Below are 23,078 nucleotides of genomic sequence, written 5' to 3'. Positions count from 1 at the left end.
AACTGCAGAAATGTAGATTTCTGCACGTACTCTGTTTTCCGCACACATTTTTGTGCAGAATAATTCATGGGGTGAAGCTGTATAGAAATGTTACTGCTGCATTATTATTCCCAATAGGATATTCCATGGGTTGGGAAACTTTTATCTCTGCAGAGAAATGAACAAATATTCTTTCTACCCCAAACATGGAGAGGCAGAGAAACACAGTGAACAGGCCCAAGGAGATATTGAAAATGATGTGATTATGCTCCCCTTAAGGCCATTGAGCAGATTTTCAGTATTTCCAAAAAAAGGAAAGGAAAGGTAGAGAAGGAACCTTTGCAGAACCCATTGAGCACTAGAGAAACACCAACATTATTCTGGGACCATCATTTAGTTTCATTAACATAGCTTCCCTCTCTGACAATTATGGCTGGAAAAGACCAAAGACTTTATAACATCTGGCTTATTGGTGGGTGTATATATTGAGGATTATCACTAATAATAAGAAACACTGAACATATTTAGATAAAAAAGTTTCATTTGTTTCTTTTAACCATTTGTGATGGCTTTTGGATCCAATTCAATTGGAATTCTGTTCTGGTTAAGAAAGAACATGATCTTCTCAGGGATATGAGGGGCAGACATGGACGTTATTACTCTGTTAATTCTTCTGGACCTTTCAGTGGTTCTCAGCACCACAAACATTTTATTATTTTATTTTCTGTATTACCTGCCTGGTTTGGGTCTTGGGAGCAGTGTGGTACATGGCTTCCACACATACATAATGATATGGTACACTAGAGGATTCAGAAACTCCTGTCCTACATCACCCCATAGGAATTTTCCTTTCCAATAATAGAGAGACCCATGTAACTAAACAGTATTTACATGAAACCCATGTAATTTGGAGTGTGATGTGAGCAATATGCCATCAGCATGCAGCTCTGCTTCCCCTTTTGTTCTAATCTATATGGAGTGGATTCCCGATGCAAGTATCTGAAGTCTGAATGACTGAATGAGAGCTAGCAAACTCAAACTCACCCCACATAAAATGTGAATGTGGATGGTGGGAGGCCCACCATTGTTAGAGGATATGCAAGTGTGCCATATGACTCCCAGGGGCCAGATTTGCAGTCTGAAGCATCTACAGTACCTGGATTTGGTTTTAATACTGGCGTCCATAGCTATGAGTGCCTTTTATGAGTTTACTTTGGATGAGATGTTCCCTCACTTGATGGACATAGACAGGGACCTGGCCACTCTCGTGCATGTTATTGTAACTTCTAGACTGAATTATGATAAGGTGTTCCAGCCTCCATTTAGCTTTCCTAAATACTGTTAGAGATATCAGTTATGGTCTGGGTTCAGGTATCAGAAATCTGAGTTAGTTACCAGTTACTGTCCAGGCATTTTACTGAGCCCAGAATGCCTTACATACCCACTTTCAGTTTTCACATGTTTATTCATCACCTTGGGTCCCATAGAGAAAGGCAGGATATAAAATAAATAAATATCCACTCCCACCAATTATGCTTTTCTGGAAGTCTGACTGCCTCAAATTGATGAACAAGAGCTTTTCTATGATAGCACTGGATGCTATCCAGAAAAACACATCACACCATCTCTGCAATTCTGTACTAAGAATGCATTCCATTTCCAGTGGACATGCATGACTCCTCTGTAAAACCATTTTATTTTATAGGAGTCTTCAGCTGATGGACTATATACCTTTTTGAAAGCTAATGCTGTTTTATTTCTATGCCATATTTTAAGACACATTTATCTCTATTGATTTTCTATCTGGTTAAAATGTTTTATTATGGTACTAGTTGTAAATGCATTGGTTGCCCAGTTTTGATCAAAAGACAGGCTACAGATTATTATTATTATTATTATTATTATTATTATTATTATTAAAAAGGAGGAAATAAACATGTTGGGAAGAACTTGCTAGAGTTACAAACATCTAGATTAATCTCAACTTCCCAAAGAGCATTCACTGTAGCGGTTCCAATCTCCCGGAAGAGATCCCTCTTATTACCTCCTTGGATGCTTTCAAGAGGGCAGTTAAAATGGATCTCTTTCGGCGAGCTTACCCACCTGACCTAGTATAAGAAATATTGTTCCGGTTTTTTACCAAGATTGTATATCTCTATACCTCCCTTGCTTTCTAACAGAATTTGTTTTAAAGAAACTATTTGTAAATTATTGTATTTTATTGATATGATTTGTATATTTTATCAGGTTGTAATCCCACCTGGATCCATCTGGGTGAGGCAGGAAAATATAAATAAAATTGTTGTTATTATTATTATTATTATTATTATTATTATCTTCCTTACTCCCAATATGAGTACTTCACCGCTTACAATGTAGAATTAAAACAAAATTATATATCTTATGCATTATTTAAACTGAGACCTTAATGAGCGTCAGCATTGGCATCAGCCAATGTTAGTCTCTATACCTGTGCAATGGCTGAAGCTTCTGGAATTCATGCGTAACATGGCATTGCATTGTACTGGTTGACTGGCTTAAATCCATCCTTGGCATTTCAGAGCTTTGTTTCCAGTTTCTCCATCACTTCTGTGAATTGTTCTGCAAGATGCAATGAAGAAACAACAGCTGTTGAAGTTTCATGCACAATAAGGCTCTAAATAATCTAACTGTGACCCAAATACATCTTATACTGTTTGAGCGTAAGAGCCAACTGCTCCTGCTTTTCTAAGGGAACAAAAGCTTTCAAAATTCTACAAAACTGGCTCCTGTGGATAGCTGAAAAGAGTTAATTTTGACTTCTATTGAGATGTGTGAATCCATTGACTAAGATCCTTGCCTCTTTTCACAATCTATAGAAGCTCTGAAGGACTGTTTTATGGTCTCAGATGACAGATCAGTTAAAAATCCTCCATGGCCAATCCAACTTTCTAAACAAGTTTACTGTATTGACATGGCATGTGTGTTCTTTCTTTCCCCTTCCCCTTTTGCTATTTTTCTTACTCTTTTTCATTTTCTTTCACTTTCTCTGACCCTTCTTCCTCCAACTTTGTTTGCTTTTCATAGAAGCAAAGGAGAAATGCTGTCCTGGATCCTGAGAATAAACTTGGTGGCTGCTATTTTTTCTGCCCCTGCGTTTCCAGCTGCTATCTGCTCGATGAAGAAATTCTGCCGTCCTCTCCTGCCATCTTCAATAACTAAAATCTGTCAGGTAAAAAGGAAAGCCTCTACAAAAGTGTGTGTGTGTGACAATAGAATGACCATCAAGCATAGCGCCAACATTGGTCTTGGACTAGGTTTTTCCCATCCTCAGCCATTGCAAGGTTATTATATTCACCAAGAATCATAGAAGATCACAGCTTAGGGTTAAAGAAGATGATGTGCCTCTAAATTCTGCTTCCTTAACTAGTCTGCAATATTTATCCAGTCTTGGATAAAAGTGAGAGGCATATAGTTTACATGCTGCCATTCATTCCAGTTTCAGGACCTTTGTGGTTCATAGTATTTTTGTGTCTAAAATATATTTAAAACCCAGCTTTTTGTTGCATGTAGCTAGCCCCAAGGTAGCACTCAATCATCATAACTAAAATCACAGTACAACTCTAGATAAACACCAATACAAGGGAGAATTCAATTTGGAGCATAAAGTTCAGAATACATAAGCTGTATTGCAATAGAAATTCTATCATGGAACTTTTTTTAACCATTGTGGAGCATTTAAAAATAGTATCCTACACTTGAAGTCTGAAGTGGTGTACTCCATTCAACTTGATCCCTGCCCCACTCTCATTTCATGCCACACACTCTTATGAGAGATATCTTGAAGTTTATACTTCTAGGGGGCTAAACAGACCACCCCTTTGGAGTGACCTGCTGTTGCCCCCTTCCTCGCCGGATCAGGGCTGCAGCAACAACACACCACAGCACCCGATCTGGAGGGTTTTTTGGCCCTAAAAAGACTGGCAAAATGCCGTTCCTTTTCCAGCTGTAAAAAGGGTGCCTTTGTAGTGGTGGCGGCACTTTCTGGCACTTCTTTTGGCATGCATCATCTGGACATCATGCCAAAGGAGCACCATGATGCCACCCGCCATGCGGTTGGGCGGTCAGCGTGATGGCAGCTTGCGGCTGCAGTCGGGGCATGCGTCATGTGACCACCACACCTCCACTCTGCTCTGAGGCCAGCATTAAATGCCAGTCTATCCATTTACCCCTAAGTAAATGTTGATGTTACTTGCAATGCTACAGGCAAAATATATTTAATTCTTTCATAGAAAGACTACTTTTCCTCTAGTTAACCAATGGACATCTTGGTGTGTGCACGTGCATGTGCGCGTGCACACACACACAAGCTATTGTGGGGTGGGTTCACATTTCTACTAATGAACAGGAAAAAATACAACCCAGGGCCTTCTGGAATATTTAAATGGCTACTTCCCCATCAGATACCAAACATAGATCAACAGAACATTGGAACTAGTGGGCCCTAATACAGCTCCTCTAATATGGCAGGTGCTGGCACTGGGACTGTTCTCTTCATTGGTTTGACAGTTATATACAGTATCATGTAAACAGGTGAATGAAATTTGTGGGTTGGAGAACCTAGTCACAAGCCCAAATATACGTCTCCAGAAAACTGCCATGTCTGCAGTCTGGTAGATGCCTGCACACATGTTCATTTCTGTTGACATCTTTCTCTCTGCACACCTTCTCCAGGAGGAACAGCTGCAGTCTCATGAGAGCAAAATGAAACAAATCGTAGATGAGTTAACTGAGCACAAATTACATCCAGTAGCAAAAGGCCTCAAGTCAAAAGAAGCTGAAGAATATCGTCTGAAAGAGCATTACTTAATATTTGAGGTAAGGTTTCTTCCATCTTCTGACAAGCAATCCAGGAGACAAAGGCAGCTAAGAAAAGTTCCCTTTTAGGACTACAATCCTCCAGTGGCCAGGCTGATAATGACTGGGAAAACATAGTTTCATGATCTCCTTTTTAAAATGACATTTAAAACGAATGTTTCCTAGTTGTAAAATAAACTAGTATGTACATTTCTGAGCCTACAATATCCCTCTGTGGCAAAAAGGCTCCACTTTGAATAGATGGAAGAGTCAAATATTTTTATTCTGTTTCATTGTCTTCCACAGAAAAGTCGTTACGACACATACATAAACCTCCTGTGTGTGAAGATAAAAGCTGGGACAGATGATCTGGAAAAAATTGAAGCCAACCTCTTCACAATGGAGACTGAAGACAGTTCCTTAAGGAAGACTTGTTCTAGCCCTTCCATAAGCCAAGGACAGGTGCCTGCTGTAAACAGCAAAGTCGAGAAAGACGTTATAGAACAGAGTACTTCAAGCAACCAGTAAATACAGGTAACCAGTAAGTGATAGCTAGTCTTCTGACTGCAACTTATGAGCACAATTATTTCTTAGATGTACATTATGTACATGACGCAAATATGTCAACGGAACAAATTCAAAAGAAGCCGTAGTTTACAATGATTCTCTCCTGGTGCTTGAGTATTTCAGAATCATAGGCTATCCATACCGATTATTACTGTAGAGATTTCTTTATTGTGCATGCAATAAAAGGACAGGTGTTCCATACAAGGGCTGGACTGTTCTTCGGCCAGCTCTTTTTCCTTGTGAATACCTGGATTTTCCATTAGGCAGCTTGACAACAGTACCTGGGCTACAGGGAGACACTACCAAATCTGTTCCTTTATTTCTAACAACCATCAGTAGGATTGTAGTACTACAGTCCTTTCAATACAGATGTAAAGGAACACCAGAACACCTGCAATTGTACAGGGTCAGTTGCTGCATACTGCAGTGCTAACAGGTTCTGGGGTGGACAGAATAGATGTTGAATCAGATGACTGGTTTTCACATGAATTCCATAAGTGACAGACACGTCGCAATAACTGCATTACCTGCCCTACTGCCAAAACTTAGATATTGAAGGTTCAAGACTTAAATATGTAATGTTGTAAAGGTAAACCTATTCCAGAACACTAGCAGGAAGAAAATAACTTTAATATACAGGGATCTTAGCAGTGCTAAGTAATGTTTTGAAACTGTAATAGTTTAATTAACATTTCTTTTTCTGTTTTGTAACAAAAAAATCCCATCTGGCTTTGCTGCAGTACAGGCGCTGCTGTTGCCATACACTCCACTGCCGTAAATAGCCAATTCACTGCTGCTTCTCTTATGCCCATTCCTTCTGCTTCTGCTTCTGCTTCCTGGGCATCCAAGCAACTGCAAGTTAAGCCTCATGCGCGGGGAGGGTGGGAAGTGGAGCTGCTGATCACAGATAGCTGTACATATTCCATTTTGCTGTCAGCGTAAATATAGTCACTTAATGGGATGTTGTGCTTCTATTACTTTCTTGCTGTGCTAAAAGTGATTCCGCTGCATTTTCAAGGCCTCCAGCACTTTATTTACTGATTGATTCATTTTCATCTTCTTTTCTAGACATGTTCACACTTAATCAAGTTCCAGTTTTAAAGGATCTTGTAGCTGCTAATTACAGTAATTTACAGTTTATATTTTTGCAGCTTTTTAAAATAAAGATAATAAAGAGATTTGTTTGGATTCTCTCTGCCTTTGAGAATTTATAAATTATTGAGTTTCCATGTTTCTTACCACTGAGAAGTTACCACCCTGTTTTGCCACCCCCTTTTTTAATCTCTTTGGTTTTTTTGTACAGTTTGATAGTTTTATTTGACGGGATGCACTAAGAATCATGTACAAATAAATGATGATAAGCCTGTTAATAAAGGGTAATTCAAAACTATGCCTGGTGTTCCTTTTGATTACTTTTAGTAAGTCAACAGAACTCTTAAGCATATGGGCTGATCTTCCACAAATGTGCTTGTTGAAGGTGAGCTGAGGAACCTGAAGCCTGTGTCTATGTATGGAAATGATTTATTTGATCATCTTGATCATTTGGATTTTATCTTCTTGATGACATGAGCCATTGTAAAACCCTCAAGACGTGCTGTACAAAGAAATTCCCCTTGCTTCAAAAATTTGGCCATTTGCAATGTTCATAGGCATTTCTGAGAAATAAAGTATTCACAAAACTGTGTGCACATTTTAAAGTATAAATGGCTGGAAGTATTTACAATTGGAGAAATAGTTAGAAGCACCCTTCTTTGAATAAGGGAAGATGCAGATGTTAGGTGAAATATATAAATAAATGAACATAAGGGAAAATCACCATCTACAGTGTGTGTGTGTGTCCTGAAGTCATAAGGCAAACAATATTTGTTCAGAGGATGTTTGCCATTGCTTTCCTCTGAGGCTGAGATCATGTGGCTTGCCCAAGGTCATCCAATGGCCAACTAGGGAACTTTCTGTCTGGGGATCTGAGTGGAAATTCCAAATGTCCTCTGTTTTGAGCCATAAAACCTGTCCTTGTGTCATTGGGTGCCTCAGCAGGCAAGCAGGAGATAATTCAACAGATGTATTGCTGCAAATGGAAAAACTACAAATAAAAGGAATAATTTAAATGTAGATTCATAGAATCACAGAGTTGGAAGAGACCGCACGGGCCATCCAGTCCAACCCCCTGCCATGCAGGAAATCCAAATCAAAGCATCCCCAGCAGATGGCAATCTAGCCTCTGCTTAAAGACCTCCAAGGAAGGAGACTCCACTACACTCCGAGGGAGTGTGTTCCACTGTCGAACAGCCCTTACTGTCAGGAAGTTCTTCCTAATGTTCAGGTGGAATCTCTTTTCCTGTAGCTTGCATCCATTGTTCCGGGTCCTGTTCTCTGGAGCAGCAGAAAACAAGCTTGCTCCCTCCTCAATATGACATCCTTTCAAATATTTAAACAGGGCTATCATATCACCTCTTAACCTTCTCTTCTCCAGGCTAAACATCTCCAGCTCCCTGAGTCGTTCCTCATAGGGCAAGGTTTCCAGACCTTTCACCATTTTAGTCCCCCTCCTCTGGACACGCTCCAGTTTCTCAATGTCCTTTTTGAATTGTGGTGCCCAGAACTGGACATAATATTCCAGGTGGGGCCTGACCAGAGCAGAATACAGTGGCACTATTACTTCTCTTGATCTAGACACTATACTTTTATTGATGCAGCCTAAAATTGCATTGGCCTTTTTAGCTGCCGCATCGCACTGATGACTCATGTTCAACTTGTGGTCTACTTGGACTCCCAGATCCCTTTCACATGTAGTTTCATTCAGCCAGGTGCCCCCCATCCTATATCTATGCATTTCATTTTTCTGCCCTAAGTGCAGTACCTTACATTTCTCTGTGTTGAATTTCATTTTGTTAGCTTTGGCCCAGCTTTCTAGTCTATTCAGATCATTTTGAATGTTGATCCTGTCCTCTGGAGTATTACCTATTCCTCTTAATTTGGTGTCATCTGCAAATTTGATAAGTATGCTCCCAATTCTGTCATCCAGGTCACTGATCCTTCACCAGCCGGCCCTTTTCCTGCCAGGGGCCCCCCACCCATCACTAGGGTGCCCCGCAAAGCACGGACGTTGGAGAGGGAGGTGCCCAATGCAGAGGACTTACTAGGGCCTAGCAAGCACCAAAGCATGCCAGCATTCCCAGTTCAGGGGTTGTTGCTAATAAAGTATGATTTTAAAAATGTGTTTTGCTCAGAGTTCTATAAGTCTATTGCAAGCCAACAAGGCATTTTAACAAAGATAATTTCATCAGAAGAATATGGTTGAGTACATAATAAAATACAGTCTATATAATACAGCTATAAATAAACCATATTAAATGTTTAGTTTTTTATTTGGTAATGTCCTAAATTTTTCTTCAATGTCCTGCATTTTGCAAGTGACTTGTCCTCCTTTGCAGTTCTGACATCTGGTCACCCTGTTCGTGTAGATCGTCTGTGGTCACTTTGTTTTCATAATATTTAGCATTAAGCCCACTTTAGTATTTTCATCATTGACCACCTTTAGCAATTGTTCCATGTCTTTTGGAATGGTAATATGTAGTATAGCATAGTACAGTATAATGGTAATAGTATGATAATCTAGTAACGTCTGTAAAATACTGGGGAGAGTGTTTAAGACAACATTGTAAGAGCCTACTTCAAAAACAGGATGGCTGAGATCCTAGATACAGGTACAGGCTTAAGTATTCTGTGCCTGTAGATATCTGTCTAACACCTCCACCATTGAAGTAGTATCCAATCCATTTGGAGACACTGCTCTACTTATTTATTTCCTTATTCTATTTATATGTTGCCTTTCTCCTGCGCTGGCATCCAAGATAGCTCACAAAAAGTAAGAACAGAATCAGCTAAAACCTTCAGGTCATGCAAACAGCATGAGGGAAAGAGTTAGACCATACTCCCCAAACCTTATAGACCAATGCCAGTCACACAGAGGCATTGTAATAGCTGTACAAATGTATTTCTGTCATTCAGAGCCAGTTGTACTCCAGAGGCCTGCTGAATAAAAAGTTCTGATAAACCAGCTAATGCCAACTAATGGGCGACTAGACATTTGCAACTGTTGTATGTGTGTGTGAGGGAGAGAGGCATAATGACTGCATTGTTCCTTTGCCATTCTCATCTATGCCAAACCAGATGGCTTTAATGGCCATGGCTTTGCTCTGGTGCCACAAGCAAATTACAGTTACCAGAATTCCATAGCATTGAGCCATGGCCATTAAAGTGGTGTCAAACTGGATTATTTTGACAGTGCAGATGCAGCCTAGGAAGTCAGCCAATAAAAGTCCAACTGAAAGCTTTGGTGAGGCAGGATCGCCTGGAGCTACAGATCCTAATCTTCCAAGAATGGCCCCGACACTGTTTTTTTTTTTTAAGTTATTAAACAATCTGACTACCAAAATATTTGTGCTTTTTCATTTTAAACTTTAAACTAGTACCATGTTGGCACTTCCCCCAAAACTTTGTAGACATGTTTGCAAATTCCCCTGTTTATCGTAATTCAAATAAATTTGACCAAAGAGAATGTTATCTTTTAACACCAGAAGCCAGGTAGAAGAACGTTGGCGAAGAGTTACACTCTGCCAGCATCCAAGGGCTAGAGCCTTTTACCCACATATCTGAAAGTAAGCCCCAGTGAGCTCTAGGGGATGCACCTGTGAGTAAACAAGTAAAGGATTGCACTGCCATTCTCCTGTGTATGGAGTCTAATCTGTGTGAGGGAGAGTCCAGCTTGAAACAGGACAGTAGATGAATCTCTTATTGGAACAGGGGAACTCACTCCATATCATTTCCTCATTATATATTGAAGGCCCCAGATAGGCATCATTATGTTTGAAATGACTGGAATGCCTTCCTTCAATGTTTCTGTTGTCCTTTTCTATTTGCCTCATCAGTTGTCCCTCTATGTTTTGATATATTCAGCTTGCTTGCTTGCTTTGCATATAACTTCACCATAACTTTATTGCCACAATTACATTTTCTATACATTAAACATATTCTGATAGCCTATTCTTAAAGGGTCACCCTTATGTTAGCCTATTATTGTTAGCATCCTGAATATTACTAGGTGCACCTCTGTTGTGTACCAACAGCCAGATCATGTGGAGTTGAACCTAGAATCTGCTTTTCAGTAGACAGAAAGTGTTTTCTTATGAAAGATCACTCCACTCAGTTTTTCTGGGATTTCCTGATCAGAAATTCCCTGCAGCTTGGCCTGTTCAGCAAAGTCATTCAACCACTTGTAGACTTTTCAAGGGGCTAGATTGGCTACTGTGGGGAAGACGGCTGGGAAAGTCTATTTCCGTAAACCCATTAGCATGCATCTACATTTGGGTCCAACCCCACAATCTTTACAAAACCTACTTTTCTCCTATTAATCACTTCAGCTATAAGAAGCAGTATCTGGTTTTCCTTTTCTCTGTTTTCTTTGTCATGGGTTCTAATATCTGTTGTTATACTGTAGTTCTACTCAAAATTATTTCACAGTAACCTGAGGCATCTTCATAGCAGTTGGTTAAGGCCACTTTTACCAGGAAAGAAATGCCCCTTCCTTCCTTCCTTCCTTCCTTCCTTCCTTCCTTCCTTCCTTCCTTCCTTCCCCCTCCTTTAGAAATATCGGGAGATGTTTGGGTGAAGTAAAAGAATATCACAAAGATATTCAGGGATGATAGCTATGTTTGCTGCTTCATTCTATTTGTCAGTGTTTCACCTGGCTCAAGCTGTTCGTTCTGGCACCCACTTACTGATATTGGGCCCTTCCCTTATATGGGGGATCCGTTCCAGATCCCCCCGCATAAGAAAAATTCCATGTATGGTAATGCCACATTGAAAACAATGGGGTGCATGCTCACGGCAGTGGAATACTATACACTTTATTGTCACGTGTCTTCACCGTAAGCTTGAAGCAGCATATAGTGCACCCACGTACGGCGTGGGCGCACTGTATTTTTGCTACTCGCATTTATCTGCAGTCCCCCTAGCTATTGTTTTGTAGCTCCAAACTATGTTTCTTTATCCCACCCCCTTGGATTATCCTGGGAAAATGAAATATCCACAGCAAAAAACAAAAACAACTCCCCCCAAAGTGACAAATGCAGGCTTAAGCTCTTTTCACTTGTGTTGTTGACAAAAGTCTCATCCCAGTCATGCCAATCTAAGTACTTTTAAAGACACTGCAGAAGAAGATATTCTGTACCTCCTTGCACAAGGCTTTTAGATAAAAGAAGGGCAGCCAGGAGTTCCCAGGCACAGCTTCCACTCCACCAGGCAATGATTGGCTGCTGGAATGTCTTTAGGCACCCAGGGCCAAAGAAGCAACTCAGCAATAGCTGCTTCTTTGCCTCCCATAGTGGATAAAGACAACTGAGTGGCTTTCAGGCACACCCCAAGCCATTCACTGGCTGGGTATGGGATTTTGCCTAGGAGCTCCAGCTGTCTTTCTCATCCCCAGGGGATGAGAAAAAGCTGTCATCCTCTCCACAAGATAAGCAGAGCTATACTAGTGGAGAGTTATGTTCTGCTAGCATTGGTGTTGGATCTCCACCATAATATCAGAGTTGATATCACTCTGTACTGTATCTGAAGAAGTGGGTTTATTTCCATGAAAGCAAATCCTAAAATAAAAACCAGTTTGTCTTAAAGGTACTGTCACATTCCCTTTCCCCAATCCCCCCCTTCCTCCTTTTCATACTGCAAGAGCATGGCTACTTTATTGAAAGTACACCATAATCTTGTTATCCAAGGATGGGTTGCCACGTTGTGTACCATTTGTGCTCCTATTTTCCATTGCCTCTCTCCCCAACCCCACTACTTCTGAAATTGATTTTAGAAATTAAGGTAGTCATTTATTTTTTTATTTATAATATTAAAAAAGTTCAAGTGTTAAACAGTCAAGAGTTCTGACATTCAGACAATCCAGAGCAAATTTTGTACAATCATCTTTATGACAAATTAGCAGCGTTTCTATTGGACCCTGTTGTGGGTGAGGAACAAAGGGTTTAAAGTACTTTATTGCTAAAAGTTAAATGAAACACACTGGCAATTGTATTTTTATCTTCTCAGTCACAGCTTCTCCATGCATCCAATCTACAGTATCTGAAATGCAAAGGACATGCAGAAGTCAAAAGAGGAAAAGAATGAGGCAGGCCATGATGGAAACAGGAGGGCCCCACAAGGAACAGAAAGAAGCGCTCTCCCTCTTTCATGGGAATTTTCTTGCCATCTGTACACAGAAGGCTGCCTCAGAGAGCTAGTGACCTTGTGGCTTACTGGTGTATTCATTTTAATAAATAGAAAGTCATTATGAAACGCTAGAATGTTACAACAACCATCTTTACACAATGCTGCACACAAAGGCATTTTCCTTCGATGTAGCTTTCCATGGGAGGAAGGTTGAGGCTGGAGCTAGTATTCCAGTGGCAATTCTATCTGTGACAGAGGAGGAAGGGAAAGGGGATCACTGGTGATACACTATGGAGACCTTTACCTCACCCGGGGCTTTAAAAACACATGCAGTGTCCACACCTCACCAACGGCACCTTTTATGTCCTGAACCTTTCATTGTGGGATCCACTGTTGCTTTATGATCATGCCAGCATCAGCTGCTGGATTGCAATATTTTTTTGTTCCACAAAATGCACCATGGTTGCTCAGAGTCACTAATGAACAGCTAGTACTTGACTCCAATCACAGCACTCAAGCAGTGAAGAAGCAACAGCATTTACTGGAACTAATATGAAGCAACTCATTCCTCTGAAATGTTTGATTTCTTTCATCTGTTTTCCCCTTGTTCACAAATTGTTCAGGACAAGAGATATCATGTAAGGGCTGTTACTACTGTGTGCTTTTTTTAAAACTTTCTATTTATTTTTTAAATGACTTAAATTTTGCTTACTTGTACATTTTTTCCTCAAAAGGAAAAGTACTTATGCAAATAGTAAGATATATGTCTTCTATATGTGTTGGGGGTGGAAGGGTGGGGGAAGAGAGAGATTAAAGTGTGGGTAGTGAGCATCGATACTTTAAAAGCACTAGATTACCAACATCCAGATATCAAGCAATTTAAAAGGGAGTTGCTCAAATGGAAAAGTGCCCATTAAAATATTCCATAACAGGTTGTCCTGAACTTAAAGCCTATGATCTCAAAAATGCTTCAACATAATCTTCTGTGTGGATTCTGGCATTAGCATACAGCAAAAGGCACCACGATATTTCTCAATGATTTGTAAGTAGTCAAAAATTGGCCCATCTCTTTTTAATATTTTTTTTATTTTTTATTTTTTGTTGATTTCTTCTTTTCTCAGAAGCTGTAAATCAAGATGTTACATATAAATAGATTCCTTAGAAAAAGGTCTTTGCCATTAGCTATTATAAGACATCATTGCTAAAATGAAAATAAAACATTTCTTTTGTTATATTTTTTTTCCTTTTTTATATAAAATAAAAATTTGTCTTTTCTGTTATTGTCCCCCCCTGCCTCCTCAGTCCTGGGGTGTTCATGGGAGTGGGCATGAGGAAGAGTCCGTGTGGCATCTAAGGTGGTGCTGAATCTTGGTTGGGCCTGGTCCGTGTGAGCCGGTTGTCTCCCTGTGTGCTGCATCTATCGAAGGAATAGTAAGTCCTGCTGTCAGCTAGTCGATACAGAGGGGGAGAATCTGGGTCCATTGCCTCAGCGTTCCTCATACTTAAGAAGGGGGTACTCTCAGCTACCAGCTCCTCATCAGATTCACTGTATGAGGCACTGCTCACTGAAAAGGAATCTCTGAGCATTTTGCCCCTGTGTGACAGGTGCCCATTCAATTTAGACTTCCTCCATCGCCTGTTGTTGTGGCCTGTTCTCTTTGGATGTTCTAATGCAGTGATGTACTCATGCGTGGTCTCATATTCATCGTCTTCTGTGATGCGGAAGGGACTGGAGGGCAAGCTCCCCGTGCTCTCATTCAGGTAGCTCCTTCTTTGGTAGTAACTATCATATCTCTGTATATCCTGGAAGGGGACCTGGTATCTTCTGAGCAATGGCTGCTGCTCTTCCACCTGGAAGCTAATGGATGCTGCCGGAGGCAGTGAGACTGCATGAGCAGAGTTGGGGGAGGTGATCTCAAAGGTGGGCATGTGGGTGGAGGCTGAGTAATGAAGGTCAACAGGCGACAGGCGTGCTGGGGTGGTCAAGGCAGACACATACCTAGAAGAAGAAACAAAGGCACTGGGGTCAAGTTTGCTTTGGCCTATCAGTGCATGCCTTTAAATCATAGCTGGTCAAAATGCATCCTGAAGACCACATGCAACTCTCCAGAGATTGTTTTGTGCCCCCCTACAAAGGATCAATGATTTCTTTGGGGGGAGTCAAATCCCCACATGCCCTCTAGGGAGTATGGTGGTATATCTATTATACTTCTAGCTCTCTCTGGGCCATTAAAAAAACAGAAAGTGACCATTCCTGCTGTAGAAAAGACCCAAGGCCTAAAATGTGGTGGAAATGGCCCCATGTTTCCTGAGGGCAGTTTGAGTGCATGCTGGCTTTAAAAAAAATGATCCCCCCACTCTGTGGGGCACTACAGTGGGGGATGCAACTCTCCAAGGCTAACGTTGTTACAAGTTATACTTAATAATATGAATATCAGACTTTGATGCATAAGGTAGGAATGCTGTCAGTTGCCATAGTGTGCACAAATGTTTAAGAAAGCATACTGGACAGGTAGAGTTGCTGGTGGTCTAGGCCCTTGTCCATCTTGGGAAAAAGTTAAACCATACAAGATGGAAATTCTCTTCAATTCCCCTCATCCTGCTGACAAGAAAATGGTTTCACCGATGATAATAATCAGTGCTTAACTGTTTTGTTTACTTTCACTGAATGGAGGAAAAGGGCAGGGGTCTTCGGCTTTCCATCCTTCACAACCTCCAGCCCACTCCTGCAGTCATATGTCCACATATTTGAATGTCCCAAGGCTCATAGGGCTTTTTAAATGGAAACATGCCTTCAGACATTCAAATGCACTGAACTAAAAAAAATAGTAATGATGATGATATGATACGATTGCTGACTGGAGTCTTGGGTTTTACAGTACTTAGTGCAGAGTGCAGGAAGAGTGCAGAAAGGAGACCATAAAGAACATCCCTCCGTCTGATCTCTCCCTCCTTTTTTTCTTTTGCCCTTTGTGGACTTTCCTGGCGCTAAAGCTGGTGAAGCATCTGCCCACCAACAATAAAAAATGATGGTACCACCTTTGCCAGATGAGAATGCTAGGATAACCACTCATCACCTTGTCAACCCTTCCAACTCATCCAAGGTATTTGCTGCTGACTACTTATAAAGATCGGATCCTTGAGGTTACTGTTCCCAAGCAAGATTATTATTATTATTATTATTATTATTATTATTATTATTATTATTATTTACTGTATTTACACCCAGGTCTTTATTAGATATGAACTATGGACTTTCTCAGACACTTAGCCACTGTGCTATGTGAGCATGTAATGTTTGTACAGTCATGGCAAAAACCTACTAAAGTGGCCCCTCCACATATGCAGGGGTTAGGGACAAAGGACCCCATGAAAGTGGAAAAACCACAAATAAATAAAACACTATGTTTTTAACCTGAGAGAACACCTCTCAAGGAAACTCTAGATCTTCCAGTGCAACTCTGTGGTCACAGTCTATGAGAAGTTGACCACAGAATGATGTTGGAGGACCTACAAATGCCAGAGAAGTGTTTTCTCTAGTAACTTCTAAGTCCTCCAGCAAAACTCTGTGGTCAATTTCCAGCAGAGTTTCACTGGAGGACCTAGAGATTCTTACAAAAAACGTATTAATCAAACCTTCAAATAACCAAATCCGCAAAAGTCAAAACCACAAGTAAGGACAGCTAATTGTACTTCATTTACCAATCCTGCCTGCCAAACTACCTTGTCATCCTTTTTCTTTCTTCCCTCTCCTTCTTATCAATCACTTTGGATACTGGACTTTGTGGCTGGGGCTGGGAGGGGTGTATTTCCTCAGGCTTTTAGATCTGCAGGGCACATTTCATGCTGAAACCTCAGTGAAGACATGACACAATGATAATGACAGAAAACGAGACCTTTCACTATGCGGTGAGTCTCGAAGAGAATCCACGGAGTCTCTGTATTGCATCATTGGCCTCCTCTGCTCTTCAAGGGAATAAGCTGCTTCCCGCCGAGCGCGAGCTTCCACACAGGCAGGACTGTTGCACTTGCTGGTTCCTACTGAAGATAACATAATCCCAGACTGACAATCTGAAGTCAGGCTTTCTGTTCGTTCCAAGCTCCAAGTGTGGCTTTCATGTCTGTGGATCAAGACAAGCAATCATTATTTTGCCCTGAAATGCTCCAAAATATCCACAAGGGGCATTTCTATGATATCCTGTGGGCCCCTTGGACCAATTTAAGCCCGGAGGCCTTTAAAAAGGAAAACAATAACCCAATACACTGTGAAAATGCCTCCCTGCCTCCTAGAGGTCTTTGGGGCAAAACTTATTTATTTATTTAATTTTCAAGGAGCTGGGGTAGCCCCCAAGGTCTTCTAGGGGGCTAACACAGCTCCGTGGCCTTTCACAGTTGTCCACTGGGACAAAGCATTCCAGAGTCCAGGAATTTTGTATTGCTAATGGAATTCACATTTTATCTCCTGGACTCTGGAGTGCTTTGTTCCCAGTGCCACAAGGCTAGAAGGAGCAGGGTCCTGCCTGCATTGATATCCTTCCACAACATCTCAACACAGAACAATGCAATGACATCTTGATAAAATGCAGGCCTGTGATTAAATTTGTCTGTTAAAAAAATCTCCTGTATTAGAGAGCCAGCGTGGCACAGTGGTTTGAGGGTTGGACTATAGCTCTGGAGACCAGTATTGGATTCCCAGCTCAGCCACAAAATCCACTGGGTGATCTTGGGTCCAGGCTATCTGAAGGACCGTATCTTCCCTTACGAACCCACTAGAACACTGAGATCGTCCAGAAAGCCCCCCCTCCCTCTCAGGTGCATTTGGTGGAAACAAGAGAGAGGACCTTTTCGGTGGCTGCTCCCAGGCTCTGGAACTCCCTCCCTAGAGAGGCCAGGATGGCTCTATCCCTGCTTTCAATTCAGCAGCAGATAAAAACATTTTTATGCCACCAAGCTTTCTCACACTGATATGGGTGCTGTAAGAGTTTTATGAAGAGTTTTTACATTTTAAATTTGAACATGTAATGTCTTTAACTTTTTGATTGTACGGGAGAAGGCGATCCTGTAGATAACCTGGACCCAAACCATGTAGAGCTTTAAAGGTCAAAACCAACACTTTGTACTTTGCTGAATAATACAGCTTCATATTGATGACACCTTGCTCCAAATTCCCTAATGGCCAATACAAATGGCTTCATAAAGATGTTTAAGTTATTTCATAAAAGATTGTTGTCTGTGGCACTGCAAAGAATAATTTCCCAGCAGCAGAGATACAATCTCTCAGTGTCATTTTCTGAAACAGGCATTGCAAATAAGAATAAAACCAATGCAGTACACCAACTTCCTGAAGCTAGTCAAGGCTGATAGGATCAAAAGCCATTGCGATGCCAAGGAGAAAACTCTGTCTCTCATCTGATAAAGTGTCATTCATCAGGGTTTCTGTCCAGAAACCAGGCCTGAACCCAAACTGAATTATGTTTGGATAATCTGTACCCTCCAAAGCTCTCTGCAGTTGTGGCACCACTACCTTCTCAGTCACTCAGCCTCAATAGGATGTACCTGTAACATGTTTTTAGCTGTTACACATTTCTGGGCCAAGAGATAGTTTTACCAGGAGTGGTTGTACATTTACTACTTATAAAAGTATCTAGTGACAGCCACATGGCCATTACCACATGTCTAGCCCTAATAAGTCAAGGTAGAAAAGGATCAAGATTAGTGTTAGCACTTTAAATCCTGCAGAGAAACAGAGAAACACTTAGGCTCCAAAGAACTCAAAAAGGGCACTCAGGAGCAATCACGTTGATAGCTCACTTCATTTCACCATTCCCTAGAAAGGTCAACATCTCAGCAGGGTTGCTAAGTGTACCTATAGGAAACCCCAAAGCATTCCCCCAGAATCCACAGGTTCTCAGGGGTGGACAATCCTCATCTTCCAGTGGGGGCTAACACTGTGAGACCCACCTTCACCACAAAGTGATCTGACAATGACAATTGAGCTATATTAATCCCCAACCCATATGTGAATTTCCAGAATGCCATATATTGAAAGGTTTATGTGCATTCCCAGACAGGTGGAGCACCGGCTACAACTCTGCAGAGACAAAGAGACAGAATGGAGCAATGAACCTGTACCTTTGGCTTGAGGTTGGAGTCCCTGTTGAGCAGGGATGTGATGGTGAGCAGGAATGGCTCCCTGAAAAGGTGGTCTCAGCTTCTCTTCGTATGACATGCTCAGTAGCAGGAACATTTTTAGACATATACTGAGGAAGGAATAACAAGCAATCTGAAATGAATGTTTCCATTTTCAGAGGAGAAGAAATAGGTTAAACAACTCAGATTGCCCTAAATATGCTTGATTTTATTCTTCAGTTTCAGAACTCCAAAGTCATTACGCTGCCCAATAGTGCTGCTTATGATGGTTTTAAAATGCATACAGATGCATCATACTAACCTGTAGACAACTACTCTCTTATTTGGGCTTCACAGGCCCAGTAACAACAAACAAACAAACAAAAACAAAAAGAAACACTTAGGCCCATATATGTGATCAGAGGCACTTCTGCATAGTTAGACATAGGGCAAGCAAAGGAGCTCTTAAAGCTTGTCAAAAGGTAAGATCTAAACTCTCTTCAAAGAACCAAAAATCACTAAATGAAATGTATATGCAGCTGTTGCCCTTCATAGAGTGTGACTGAAGATCCCATGAAGCCCAAGCAGCATGGTCAATGGTCAGAGGTGATGTTGGAATTCAACAACATTCAGAGGCCACCAGGTTGCTGGAACTACAGGCCTATACAGACTGGCACTTTGGGCCAGCCTGTGGGCAGAGGTAGGGCACAGCGTCCTCAGGCTGGATGCCCTAACTCCACCCCAGGGTGCCATTTTGGTACACGCCAGTCTTCATGGCATGTGCCATCATGGCACGACTCTGACGCTGCATCTACATGATGCAGCACCAAAGAGGCATCATAAAGCCATGCTGCCATGGCTATGGTACCCCTTTGAGAGCACAGAAAGGAGCTTCTTTTTGCGGCTCCTTTTTGCGCTCTTCGGAGGCCAGGTCAGTAAAGGGGTGGCTGCAGACTGCCCCTTTGGGGCAGTCTATATAGCCCCTATCTTACTAACATATTTAATTTCTATCCAACTTTTGTCTGAAGATAGGGATCTTAGAACAGCTTACAATAAAAAGCAAAAACATAATCTAAAATAAAATTTGTCTAAGAAAATTATATATATGAACAGCTGTCAAATTAAATTTAAATCCTCTAAGGTAAAAATTATAAACTTTTTAAAAATCTCTTAACCTGAAGTTCAGCAGAGAGGGAGTGTTGGCAGAACTCTTAAATGTATTATCAGGAAAGTATCCTCTGAGAAAAGTATGCAGTTGCATTCAGATAAAGGGAAAGGTAGAACCATCCATTCTGACCCTTCCATATGAATCAAAAGTCTTCCCTTCCCTGTACCTGCTACTTTCTTCTCCAGCAAAACTGCATTATAGTAACACTGTCCCTGAAAATGGCACTGACACCTTGAAACATTCTAGGAAGCCTAGTCACTGGCATTACTAAAGGTATTCATTCCAGTAGCAAAGTGTAGTTAGGCTTCCAACTTTGTTCTAGAGTCTTTTGTGAGTAAAGGAGGCAAATGCAGGTAAGGCCTGCTCTTCAATGACTCTTCAATGACTTTCTCCAAGTCCTCTAGCATGTGGCGTGCATGGCCTATTCATACCTGCCAATGTTTCACAGATGAAAACCAGGATAGATGTGCCCAAACATCAGCAGAGTGTGATCAAGATGGCAAATGTTATTTATGAGGAAGAACAGACAAGTTAGGGGAGGCCGTGGCAGTTCGTTCTTGCCTAAGCCTGCTGGAAAGGGCATGATTCCATCCTCTCTTTTCCCCGCTGCTGAGTTAAGTGAGTGCAAACTACTTTTGCACTTTGAACTCAGTTTGTATCAACTGAAGTAAGCTGAGGACAAAGGGGAAAAGGAGGAGAAAAAAGCCACTGGAAAAGTGGTATGACAGCGGATTGATTGGGTCATTTGGAGAGTATGGCACAGCAGTTATCACTGAATACTTCATCAACTGAAGACATCCAGTTATGGGAAAGGCAAGCCCCATTGCCCAGGTAACCTTGTTATTTTCATAACATGAACATGACCAGCACCCACTAAATGTATTGGTCCTGTGATGGCTCCACGAATGCTTGCAAGACAAGTGTAGTGTCAGCCTTGATTCTGACTGGAGCAGAATTCCATTTCGTTCCTACCAGAGAATGGTGTAAGGAAGAACTGAAGGAAAGGCAAGTCAGAATGGAAAATTAAACAGGACAGGAAGGCCTAATATCAGATAAGTATGTTGACATTTGTGGAGGGCTATTAGCTTCAGGGTCTGTTAGTTTAGCATGGGAAATAATGTGGTTTCCAAGAATGTAGGAGGCTCAGCACAGGTAGTGATGCTTAAAGCCTGCTTGTTGCAAGTGCCGCTTACTTACTCACACAGCAGCCAGTGGTGTCACGAGGCTTGTGGAGGGTTTGCGGAAGGCTGCTGAGTAGGTGGCAGCAGCCTACCTCACCCTCCCCTCCCACTACTTTGCTCACCTGCCACCCTTCACCACCTCTCCTCTGCCCAGCTGAGGTTCAGTCTGTACCTCTAGCGCACTCCTAGTGATGCCACTGACAGCAGCCTTTCACTTGTAGGATACTAGATGGCAGCATCTGCATTGCATCACAGGCTTGCAAACACTAGCTTGCAATGAATACATCTGTTCTTCCTTTCCAGTCCAGTGGTACTGGGGTCCACCCACAGACCACTGCATGACCTTCTACTGGCAAACCAAGGAAGGGACAAAAGCAGCAGAAGGGAGCGAATGAAGAAGGGAAACTGAAACAGGAAGAGAAAGAAAGAGGATGGGAGAAGAAGGGGAAAGATGAAAATGAAGGAGGGTCATTCCCCTTCTCCAACCCTTTGACCTGCCTTCTCCACCCACTACAATTTCTCAGAAGTGACTACTTGATGAATTAAGAAAAGCTACTTACATCAGCCATCTGAATTTCCTCAGGGTCCAGCCGGGGATGGCTAGGACCATTGGCAAGGTTCCTGTTCTGATGGGCTGCACACATATTTTGTCGCATATGATTATGCATTTGATTTCTCTGTTTTCTAAATAATAAGCAGATTAGTAAATATTACTTGCATTCTTTCAGCAAAGTCATTCAGACAGGAATTAGGAAATTATTTTACTACTGTGGGCCCTTTCACTGTACTCTCAGGGAAGATGTGAATGCCATTATGTGGCACCTGTGGCCTGGTCTTCTTTGCATTTGGGCTTCATCTCTACAATTTGTTCTTTTGTCGTCATATGGACTTTGAACTTGGCCAAGCTACATACGCCATCTGAGATGCACAGATGGAATGGTAAGGCTGCACAAACATGTGAGGGCTCTTAGGGCTGCTCTTTTCCTTGTTCTGAGAGGCATGCCTTTGATGTGGGCAGAGATGGGCTGGGGAGCCTATTGCCTTACATTTTGGCAGTCAAAGGGACAGTTTTGCTCCTCCATCCCAGGACCAGCCATCAGATAAAGCCCTGAAAACAAGTTGGAAAGGCTTGTTTTAAAGGATATTCCCCAGTTTGCCACTGACTTACAAAGGCCAATTACAAAAAAAAGCAAAAGCAAAAACAAACAAACAAAACCAACAAAAAAATACTATACTATACCGTGGCTTAGATCTATACTTTAGCACACCTACGCTATTCCCATTCTAGTTATTCCCTTTTAACAAACATGATCATTTAATTAACCACGTCAATTAATATTGAAGGGCTCCCTTTCATCTTTTTTTAAAGGAACTATGTCAATATTTGTTTAATTGCAATAATATTAAAAAAGAGAACTTCTTTAAAATATATTTGGGTTGGTGATGCCAATCTTTAAATTCATGCTGAAACATTTTTTAATCTACAGTTTTTTAAAAGAACATATTGAAATGTTTGTACATTTCCATAATTTTACCAGTACTTTACCACATCTTTTTAAAAAAGATTAGGTTAGGCTATCCAGAAATCCTGTGTTTTTTGCCACCTTGTTCTAATTTTTCAGTTAACTTCTTGCTATTAAAATTTTTGCCAATCAGTCGCTTTAATTATTTTTTCTTCAATGACTTCATTTCATCATGATCTGTTTTACTGTATAGTTCTCATATTGAATGTTATTATATTCTAGTTTTCCATTACTGTGTTTATCATTTTGCAATCATAATAAGATTTGAATAATTTGTTTTAATATACCTATGCATTGCATGGCTTTTTCATTTACATGACAATATACACCCTGTTATTATTTCTATTCCCTCTTGTAGCTCTCATGTTACATAATAGCTTTGCTAGTTAGCAGTTTTTGCAGACTGATTTTCAACTGCTGCCTTTCAGTGTGATTTTCCTCCACAGATCAAGGAAATAGTTGTATACTAACACAGGG

At 41.2% G+C, this 23,078-nt stretch overlaps 2 protein-coding genes across 8 annotated transcripts in view; one reads left to right on the top strand and one right to left on the bottom strand.

The window, feature by feature from the left end:
- PSD2 (pleckstrin and Sec7 domain containing 2) overlaps positions 1 to 6,772 on the top strand; it is a 79,800-nt gene extending 73,028 nt beyond the window's left edge. For 3 of the 5 annotated variants that reach the window (XM_089516298.1, XM_089516302.1, XM_089516299.1), the window contains 3 exons: positions 3,046 to 3,190; positions 4,693 to 4,836; positions 5,122 to 6,772. In XM_089516298.1, the coding sequence (XP_089372424.1) occupies positions 3,046 to 3,190; positions 4,693 to 4,836; positions 5,122 to 5,343 (511 nt within the window). In that variant the 3' untranslated portion in view covers positions 5,344 to 6,772. The remainder of the gene's footprint in view (positions 1 to 3,045; positions 3,191 to 4,692; positions 4,837 to 5,121) is intronic. The other 2 variants (XM_089516301.1, XM_089516300.1) reach the window with 2 other exon arrangements.
- A 5,515-nt stretch (positions 6,773 to 12,287) lies between these two features.
- The window catches only part of NRG2 (neuregulin 2), a 204,348-nt gene continuing 193,557 nt past the window's right edge, over positions 12,288 to 23,078 (bottom strand). For all 3 annotated transcript variants that reach the window (XM_089516297.1, XM_089516295.1, XM_089516296.1), the window contains 4 exons: positions 21,639 to 21,762; positions 18,733 to 18,860; positions 16,497 to 16,721; positions 12,288 to 14,599 (listed from right to left, as the gene is read on the bottom strand). In XM_089516297.1, the coding sequence (XP_089372423.1) occupies positions 13,951 to 14,599; positions 16,497 to 16,721; positions 18,733 to 18,860; positions 21,639 to 21,762 (1,126 nt within the window). In that variant the 3' untranslated portion in view covers positions 12,288 to 13,950. The remainder of the gene's footprint in view (positions 14,600 to 16,496; positions 16,722 to 18,732; positions 18,861 to 21,638; positions 21,763 to 23,078) is intronic.

Source organism: Sceloporus occidentalis, unplaced genomic scaffold, assembly GCF_023333645.1.
Source record: "Sceloporus occidentalis isolate IW3139 unplaced genomic scaffold, rSceOcc1.0.p SCAF_3, whole genome shotgun sequence".
NCBI classification, from domain to species: Eukaryota; Metazoa; Chordata; class Lepidosauria; order Squamata; family Phrynosomatidae; genus Sceloporus; species Sceloporus occidentalis.
This window is presented reverse-complemented; position numbering and strand designations above follow the sequence as displayed.